General features: G+C 46.1%; 1 protein-coding gene across 1 annotated transcript; it reads right to left on the reverse strand.

The window, feature by feature from the left end:
• Positions 1-1647: 1647 nt before the first annotated feature.
• On the reverse strand, positions 1648-6418 carry NFKBIA (NFKB inhibitor alpha). Its single transcript, XM_020801970.3, has 6 exons — positions 5998-6418; positions 4730-4838; positions 3586-3796; positions 3011-3099; positions 2634-2891; positions 1648-2233 (listed from the first exon to the last, which is right to left on the reverse strand). Exons 1-6 carry the CDS (start codon positions 6285-6287, stop codon positions 2186-2188), a joined length of 1005 nt encoding a protein of 334 aa, XP_020657629.3. The 5' UTR covers positions 6288-6418; the 3' UTR covers positions 1648-2185.
• Positions 6419-10138: the final 3720 nt, after the last annotated feature.

Below are 10138 nucleotides of genomic sequence, written 5' to 3' on the forward strand. Positions count from 1 at the left end.
TGGGGTTCTCCAAAAGGGGAATATAGCATAAGGTGCTCCAGCTTACCCCTTTTTGCCAGCAGCAGTGTTGAGTAGATAGGCACTCAGAATACTGTATGCTCCTAGAAAAGCTGAATCTAACCCATTGCCACTTTAACATTTTGTAAGACACCCAATAATTGTTGGTATGGGACAGATTTATGTTTATATCTATATACATAGTGTGCATGTATGCATGTATGCATGTATGTATGTATGTATGATGTTCTTGGTGTACAGATGGATTAGATAGATAGATAGATAGATAGATAGATAGATAGATAGATAGATAGATAGATAGATAGATAGATAGATAGATAGATAGATAGATAGATAGATAGATAGATACCTACCTACCTACCTACCTACCTACCTACCTACCTACCTACCTATCTGTACACCATCAAGAGATATACATAGACAAGGCAATATATGCATGTATGTATATATGAGTGATGATGGTGGAAAAACTCAGAGTGAATCTGACCGAACACGGGCTAGAGCCCATTTGAAGGCCTATTTCATGGCAGTGGTTCCAGCAAAGAAAAGGTTCTTTGCTGCTGCCATTGCCTCTGCACAAAGTCATCCAGCAGAGTTGTTCTGAGTGGTCAGGGGCTTAGTGCACGCTCCAACAAAAGAACAAAATATTGACCACTCCACAACACGCTGTGAGGAAATTGCACGACACTTTGCAGATAAATTCACTCGGATTCGCTCTGACTTGGACGCTGTAATTGATACAGACCCAGTGGATGTAACGTTGGCCCCGGCTTGTCCTGTTTTAATGGATACTTTTCAGTTGGTGCAGCCTGATGATGTGGACAGGATTCTTGGAAAGATGAATGCCACCACATGTGTCCCTGGACACCTGCTCTTCCTGGCTCATAAAGGCAGCCAGAGGAGGAATGGCTGATTGGGTACAGGGGGTGGTAAATGCCTCCTTGCAGCAGGATAGGATCCCTACTTGCTTAAAGGATGCAGTAATAAGACCACTACTGAAGAAGCCCTCCTTGGATCCCAGTGTACTGGATAACTACCAGCCAGTCTCAACCATCCCATTCCTGGGCTAGGTACTGGAGAGTGTGGTGGTTTCTCAGCTCCAGGAATTCCAGAGACAGCTTTGGTCACCTTGCCATTTAGGAGTTTTCGCAGATTTTAGCAGGAGAGTTAATAGCACTGGGTTTAAATCTTTCCCACAAAACCCAAAGGGGGTTAAAAGTGCTTAACTTTGACAGCTATAAGCTCTCACTCCTCAGCATAGAGAGGTAAATGGATAATTAAGTAGAATAAATTAAGGAATACTGAAAATGGAATAGTATCATTTCACGTTGCTGTTTAGAAATCCCATCATTCAACTTTGGCTATTTGGAAAGTGTTTTATTCAATCACACATTCCCTCAGTCTCTTCTAAGAGAATGAAATGAAATGAAGCGGCATGCTGTTGACCACTATCCGAATCCTGCACTAAGTAGCTACTGTACAAGACTAGTTGGGTTTTTGGTGCGTTTGTGAAAATCCATGCAAAAATATAATGAGATCTGCATGAGATTCTTAATTTTATGTAAACAGGAACCAATGAGGAAAAGTGAGACATTCTTCATAAAATGAAAACTTCACCAATCCAGCACATTTCTTAATATTTTTTTTAATAAATATACATCTCACAGGTAGCAAAAATTATTCACAAGATTTACAGTATATACATGACAGAAATATTGCAAAGGTTGCAATACAGAGTCTGAGTGTTACTGATATCCCTTCTTGCAGATGGATGAGCTGTCATTTCCTGGCTTGAAAAGCCTCTGTCCACTGTGCAGCATAAAGCATGTGTCTGGAATGGATTATCAGTCAGATTGGAATATAGGGAATGTCTTCCAGAAAAAGACACAACAGATGGTGCCCCTAGCTAGATCCATTTTCTGAGAATGCACTGAAAACATCAGTGGACCTTCCAGTTCTCATACTGCTTGTTTATTTGGACAATCAGCTCCCTGGCACAAATGGGGCCCAGACCTCTTCTGGTGTTTGACCGTCATTCATGCTCAAACAGTGCCTTGGACTGCGTACATAGCACTTGCTGTTCTAACAGAGTGCTCTGTGCTTCCTGGTCCAATCCAGTTATTGTTCACATGGTGTTTGTCTGTTTTTTCTCCACTACTTTTCCACTTTAACAAGGTACATGCCATCCACCAATTATGCAGTCATCATAGAGAAGCTAGAGGAGGAAGGAAAAAACAAAACCAAAAATAAAACAAAATAAATCAGTTTGTCATGAAATACTATATGAGAGCATACTTGCAAGTACTCTATAAACTTGAGCTGCTTTTGTAGAAGAAATTAACATCTGAACACTTGAATCAATCCTTAATTTCTAAAAGCTTAAAAAGATGCAGAGATGAAACTACTACCCAATCCGAGGCTCCCAAAACTTCCCCCTGATAAAGGGAATGCTAGGGAACTTCAGAATCTGACAGAAGGAGAATAAGAAGTTTTCGATTCATTTAAGTTAAATATTCATATTGTGTGATGATATCATTCTACCTGCAGAGTGTTCTGCAAGAGGATTCTGGCCACTGAAGCTCATTCTCACTACCCAAGAAGAATGAATGACTTACTTCATCTTCTGTGAACTCTGATTCCGATTCACAGCTCTCATCTTCACTTTCTGGCAGCGTCTGGAGGTCTGCTGTGGTGAACTGCCTCAGCTGTTCCTGTATGAATGAGTTGCTTCTTCCCCACGTCAGTTGGTATGGCGAATAGCCCTGGTAGGTGACTTTGTTTACATCTGCTCCATGTTTCAAGAGAAGGGACACCAGTTCTTGATTCTGCAGATCAACAGCCAAATGCAAGGCAGTCCTTCCATTACAAGGTTCCTATTGAGAACAAAAACAGAATAGTGTATTTTATTAGTACTAGCAAACGTTTTTAAAAAGTTCAATTTTTTTTCAATCACACAATCAGCTTTGATTATTTTTAATCGCAGAAAACTCACCTGAGCATTGACATCTGCTCCCAAGGATAGGAGATGCTCTACAATGGCCAAATAGCCTTGAATAGAAGCCAGATGGAGACATGTGTGTCCTGTAAAACAAACAGATGGGAGGAAAAATTAAGCACATTATCATTCCACAAAGCATAAAATCCTTCCAACACACTGGATGTTATCTTAAACCATATAATCTTGTACCTAATCCAACTCACACTAGTAGGACTTCATCGTGTGATGATTTTAGTAGAGATAGGTTGATTTTTAAAAATGCTGTTATTCAGATGTTAGACAACTTTCACTGTGATTATGACATTATTAATCAGGAATGGGGAACTTCCGGCCCTGCAGATATTTTGAGTGTTTTAGAAGCCTCAGCCAAGGCACTATATATACATTTAAAACATCTGGACAGCTGGATAAGTGGACAATAAAAAAACAGACATGTCCTCTCCTAGTTATCAGTGTCTTTCCAAGAGCAAACCAACTCCCTGAATCATTTTAAACAGTGTATGATAAGTACGAAGTCTGTCAGTAAGCTAAATATACTGTCTTATCACAATGCTGGTGCATGTGCTTACCGTTGTAGTTTGATGACTGCAGAAGAGAGTTGATTTGATGTTTCAGGCAGTACTGCGTGAGCACACCAACACCTCGGAGAGAGCCTTGCTCGCAAGCAATGTGGAGCGGTGTGTTTCCTCGGAAATCTCTGATCTCTGCATCACATCCGGCTTTCAGGAGAGTCTCTGCAATTTCAGGTTGGTCTGTGATCACAGCCAAATGAAGCGGTGTCTACAAATTGAAAGTGAGAAAGTAGGGTCATATGCTTGATAAGCAGGGAAATCCCCCAGATACACATCTGATGGCTTGAAGCAACTGGTTCCAAGTACACCTTCCTATGAGTAAATCTCTCCCTCTCTTCTACACGAAAGGCTCCAGAATCTGCATTTTTCAGGACCCATGACTTTACATTCCTAAGCTTTTCTCAATGTTTATTCTTCTTGTGGTACGTGGTATCTATTGGTAAGATTAAAAGGCTTTCCAGGATACAGAGAAGCCTTAGGTAAAACTATGTGGCAGAGCAACAGCTGACGTACAGTCAGTCCCAGATTTAATTCCTTGCATATCCAGTTGAGCCAGGGTGCGCTAATGATTAAGAACACTGGACTGAAGCCAGAAAGAATGGGTTCAAATCTTCACTCAACCACCAAGATCACTCAGTAGCACTGGCTCATGACCATCTCTCAGCCTAACCTACTACATAAAGGTTGTTCTGAGGAGAAAACTGATGACAATTTTGTGCTAAATGATGTTTAGCCTGTAAATCAAGAACTCTCTCACAGGGACTCCAACCCCTATGTGCGCCCTTGTGCCTTTTCAGTTGTCTCCTTTTCAGTGCCATGTCAATACTACTGCCAGCCTCAAAAAGTCACTTGCAAGTGCTGTAGGTATAAAACTATTGCAGCCCCTAAACAGATTTTGGTGGAAAAGTGTTAGAAATCAACATGCCAAATTAGTGATAGTACTGTAACCGGACAGTGACTTCTGTGGCTTCAAATAAGTGCTTTTGTGGCCCTCTTACAACCCTTTGCCACTCACTCCTGTTATCTATCTTGATTATAGTGTTTCACAATTTTAATTCTTGACATGTCCCAAGTCCCCATAGAAGCCTGCTTTAATTAAGTTTGGTGTTTTTCTCTCTGTGTGTGGAATTTCTCTAAGTACCTGGTTGAGGTTATTCTGGAAATTCAAGAAGTCTGTGTCTCGTCCTGCCTGGTGAATGATTTCCAAACTCAAGAATTTTTCTTCGTGTATAATCGCCAGATGGAGAATTCTGCAAAAGAAAGAGGGGAAAAAAACCCCGACAATGAGCGAAGAACAGGAAAAGAAAAGAAAAATTCCCCCTCAAAACCCTGAGATCAGCTTTTCTACATTCCTCACCCCAGCAGGCAACGTGCCCGCTGAAGTCATGGAGGAAGAGCATCAGTGTAATCAGCGGGAGAGGCGCAGATGATGTCGAAAGCCTGGGTTTTTTTCGAAGCCTCGTGGCTGCTGCTGCTTCCCCGCCTGGTGCTTTCCGCGGAGTTGTTGAGGGCTGAGTGTTCCTGGCGGCGGGCCAGGGACTTTCCAGCGCACTTCCCCCTCCGCCCGGCCCGGCGCCTCCCGCTCGCTCTCAGGCGCCCGCCCTCCGCCCTCCCCCCCAGCCCGCCACCAGAACACTCCGGCCTGCCCCCCCCCCCCGCCCGCTCCGAGCTTGGCAGCCCGCCCAGGCCAAAGGCAACGCGGAAGGGAAAAACCCATCCGCGCAAAAATCCCCAGGCTTTTTGTGTAACCAGCAGGCCCCCTTCGCCCCCCCCCCGAAACGAGTGACATCAAAGCATACCCTGCCCTGCCCTCCCCTCCTCCCTCCCTCCCTTGTTGTTGCCCTCGTTTCTCCCTCCCTACTCCCCTGCGGGGAGCCACACACAACACACAAAATTTCCGGAGCCTGCCAGCCGTCCCACCAACCCGAAAGCACCCCGAAACCTCTTCTCGACACACACGGCCCGTGGCCCCCAACCCTACAAAGCCCACTTCATTCTCCCCTTAAGGGCACCGGGCTGATTTCGCGCTTGTTCGACGCCGTGCAAACGCAGCACAGCCTATATAGATATTCAGATTCAAAGGTAAAGGGGTCGTTTTTCTTTAAAAAATGTAAAAGACCGCCACCTTCTCCACACCTGCACACCCGCTCAAGGCTCTTTCCCCCCCCCCCCCGTCTGTTTCCTCCTTCACAATCCCTTCAGACCTCTTACTGAGTGCAACATTTTGGAGCCGGGTGGTTTAGAACTATGCCCCCCCGGAGGGCGCCCCCCCCGAAATGTTGCCCCCTCCCCACCCTTCCTTTCTTTCGGCTTGCATTGCAAACCGTGCCCGGGTTTGTTCCAGTTCACGTGCAAAAGGAAAACTCGCGTCCGCCGCCTGTCCCCACGACGCGCGAAGCCTGAACTTACGTGTCTCCGTCTTCGGTCACTTGCTGTTTCCACGCCTGGCCCGGCTGGCCGGCGCCGCTCTGGAGCCCCGCGGCGGCTTCGGCGGGCTGGAGGTGGATGTCCTCCAACTCCCGGACCAGGTTCTCGTACTCCTCGTCTTTCATGGAGTCGAGGCCGCTATCGTGGCGGTCGTCCTGGACCAGGCTGAGCTGCCGGTCCTTCTTCAGGGCCTCCCGCGGGTGGTGGCGGGGACGGGGCTCGTGGTCCATCGTAAAGTCCATGGTATAATCCAGGGGGCTGGGGCTCAACATGCCGAGAGCGAGCCCAGGAGCGCAGCGAGAGTCCCCGAAGGCGGCTTCACGGAGCAGCAGCAGCAGCAGCAGCAGGAGGCTTCCTCTCGCGTCGCGTCGCCTGGCGTCCCCTGGCCGGGCGGCGGCGGCGGCGCTCGCCTATACAGCCGCGGCTCGAGGGGAATTCTGCGCGGGGCGGGGCTTGGCGGGCCGGGAATTTCCCAGGCAAGTCAAACTGCGAAGCGCCGGAGAACGAGTTGGGTCTTGCCTGGGAGGCGTTGCCGGGCCGGGCCGGGAGGGAGTGAATGAGGGAGCACACAGGCTGTGGCTGAGGAATTCCCTCCGTCGCTCGCTGGAAACTTTTTGATTTTTCCACAGAAAGGAAAGTCTGTGACTAAGGCACCTCCCCCCCTCCCCCACCCGCTACCACTTCTCGAGGTCCTTCTCCTTGGCGAAGTCCCTTGAGGCGCGGCTGGTTCAGCCGTAAGCAAGAATGCACAGTTCCTCACTGAGCAGGCACACTCCCCCCCCCCAAAGTTGGGATTTCCCTTATTTTTTTTCCCTAACCCAACAACGCAGAGCCTTAAAATGCCGTGGTATTTTGGTAAAGATTCCCAGTTTTACTTCAAAGGCATCCGTTGCAGAGCCGGTCGGCTTCGCACAAGGGGCGGCGGTGCAGGATTTGCATCGGCGGGGGGGGGGGGGACGCCGCCGCCTTATGGAGGATAGGGCAGAGTCACCTGCAGGCCCCCCTGCCTCCCATACATTGCAGTGCGGTGAGTAAAGGGGGGCACAAGCTACTGGGGGCTGCGCGCTGCAGCGCTGGCTCTTGCACAGCAGAGGCCTGGCACACATTTAAACGTCGAATTTCTGAACCTCCCTCGCCTCCCACCTCTTTAACGGCTGTGAGAGAGGCAGCCATTCGTCTGTGAAGAAGGTCTGGTTCAAGCGGTTGCAAGAACAATTTAGTGCAGAAGCACTCAGCCTTGAAGAACATTGGTAACCATCGCGCAGTTTGTTCAAAAGATGTATATAGCCTGCCTTCCCTTGAAAATTCAGGCTGAAGAAGCTGTTCCTGGACTGGGTTCAACATTTGTTATTCATGCAGCCCAATGAAAGTGCAAGGAAAAAATAAGCTGCAACTCGACTTCCCAGGAGCTTATGCGGGGGGGCCTCTTCCGTTTTCAGCCTTGAAAGCCCCAGTCCTGAGAATAACACGATGAGCTTAACTGCTGGATAGCGCAGTGGAGCCGGAGGTTGGGTGTTTGATTCCCCAGTGTGCCTCCTTGACAGCTGCTGGACTTTATGATACATAGATTTTTATTTATTGATTTGATTTGATTTGATTTGATTTGTACCCTGCCCATCTGGTCTGTAAGACCACTCTAGAGTCTCTTCTGCAGTTCTGAGATGGCATTTTTTTTTTAATCTGCACTTCCAAAGCATGCCTAGGAAAGCTTGGAAGTTTCTTAAAAATGAATTAATAACAATCATGTGCCATAAAATCAATTCTGGCATGGTGATTGATCCTTTTCGGGGTTTCCCAGGTAGAGAGTACTCAGAAATGGCTTACCAGTTCCTTTCTTGTGGGGGGGGGGGAGATGCGCCCTGGACCCTGCAGCTTACCCACAGGCTGGCTGTACTTGCAGGAAGCAGAATACTCCCAGCCTCTGTCTCCATAGCCAGACATTGGAACCATTGAACTGTCTAGCCAGTTTGAAAATGAATGAGGGGCTCTTAAATCAAACAGTGGACACAGGTCTAGGGTTACCTGTCTTTTTCTGCTGTGTGCAGCTATTGAGTGAAGAGAGGTTGAAAATTCAATGTTGAGGGCAAGGTGGCCTGAGGGAACTGCTGCAGGTAGATAAAATCGAGAGGGCCAATGAACCTGAAGGATACTGACTTTGCTACTGATGGAGAGAGGGCAGGACTTGCACTGTCAGCCTAATGAAATGCTGACTTATTAACAAAGGAGGGCTTAGACTGTTCCAAAATTGCCCTGCCCATTCATCTCCGTTGCATCCTCCAGCAATACCCAGTCAAGGGTGTGGGAGGTAAACAAAGCAGGCTCTTGCCCCTGCAGGGCACTTCAAATTGCACTGTATTATTTTTAATCATCCTTCCTGCTCTAAAAGGGAATTGCAGTTTAAGGTATAATGCAAGTACAGTACATATATCGCCTTTGCACTGGGAAATGTGGGCTGCAAACCCTGTGGCAGTGCCAACACAATAAAACACATGTTTTTCCAAATGGAAGGAGACTTGTGTGGTTTGGGGGTTATATTGGCAGGTTGTGTTGCCCTTAGAGAGTTTTGTGGGGGGGGGGGGAAAAGTGTCCTCTAATCCCCTTGAGGTTGCTCTCTTCTGGTCTGAACAAACAAGCCTGTCAGGTTGTTGAACAGGAATTTAGTCGTAAGGGTGAATTGAACCGCATGTCTGCACCGCCACCTCGCGGGTGTTTTTGGCATATACACTAAGCAATGATGTTGATACAAGACTCGGGTTTTCTTTCAAATCTATGAATTCTGTTATATATCTAAAACAAATATAGGACTTATAAGAGCAATAATAGAAAATAAGAAAAAGATTAGAAGGGAACCTATTTTTTTCAGTAATCTTGTATGAAAGTGTACCCAATATTTATGTGAAATTTCTAGTAGCTCAGAGCACTCTGTGAAGTTGCTTTTTCTTATTATCACCTACAGTCTTCTAACAATGTAACCCATCCACCTAAAAAGATGCCACATACTGTTATCATTTGTCATTCAGTTGGTTTATTGTGTGCTTATTTAATACTGTTTTGTATATATTGTCTTGAGCTATGCTCACATGGCCACATCTTTGAAAACCTCCAGCTGGAATGTAGTTACTTTTTTCTCATTTACCACCTCCAAATGATACACTTTTTGGTTGCACTATATTAATCCTAAATCCTTTGAAACACTGGCTGAAATCCTGTTGCATCGTTACCCAGATCACTGACCCTGAGACAAACAATTCAGTATGCAACAGATAATGTCTACAGAAATTTCTTAATTGATAGCAGTTTGCATCTGAAAGTTACTCTATTTGCATAAATGCAACAGGATTTTAGCCACTGTTTATCTTGATTTCTCCATAAAACCTTGGTATCAGCCTGGTTCCTTGCTCGCCATTTGGCTCATTGGTACTGAGCAAAGCCTCAGCCTCAGGGGGAAGGGGTCTGTTTTGACTCCTTGGTCTCTGAAAGCATCTGACCCAGGTTTGGGTGAACCTGTTGGGGTGGGTGGCTGCAGTGAATTCTACCTTGCAGGGATGGTGTCTGACTTTGAAAACCATTTGATGGTGCTAGAGAACTGAGAATTGGGAGTTTGGTGGCTTTTGTTCTTCCCTTCCTAGGGTAGATTGCTAAAAGGTGTGAAGATAGTCATGCTGTGATTTTGGAAGTCCTTAACTTTTCTTTAAAACCTGAAGACATGGATCTCACCAAAGGAGTGGAGTGTTTTAACATTTGTTTCCATGTTTTAAATTAGTAAGTTGTACAGCTTTAAAATTTTGTTAGGATATCACAAATGTCTTTGATTTTAACACTTGCCCAACAATTGAAGATTTGTCCCTATTACGCTGGCCACATGCAAAGGAGGAGAAGGACAGAAACATCCTGCTTCTCCCTTGGAGCCGCTTTCAGATAACTACAAATTTGGAGGTTCCAATATAATCAAAAGTCTTGTGTATTACATTCTTCTCTATACAGTTACAGTACCTTCACTCTGACTGCGAAGAGGGATTCTGGTTACAGAGCTTGGGAAAACAGGAAATACTATCCAAAGGCAAAATGTCAAACCTGATATAACTTGCATGGTTGTTCCCCAGACTGCAGTTGTGTCTCTAAC

Source organism: Pogona vitticeps, chromosome 1 (assembly GCF_051106095.1).
Source record: "Pogona vitticeps strain Pit_001003342236 chromosome 1, PviZW2.1, whole genome shotgun sequence".
Lineage (NCBI taxonomy): Eukaryota > Metazoa > Chordata > Lepidosauria > Squamata > Agamidae > Pogona > Pogona vitticeps.

Bases quoted from the DNA above. Each gene is read 5' to 3' on its own strand.
- NFKBIA (XM_020801970.3), bottom strand. From the start codon at position 6,287: ATGTTGAGCCCCAGCCCCCTGGATTATACCATGGACTTTACGATGGAC. The intron at 3,797-4,729 runs GTACTTAGAGAA...TTCAATTTGTAG, and splicing joins TCCAGAATAACCTCAACCAG to ACACCGCTTCATTTGGCTGT. The intron at 2,234-2,633 runs GTAAGTCATTCA...TTCCTCCTCTAG, and splicing joins CAGAGTTCACAGAAGATGAA to CTTCTCTATGATGACTGCAT.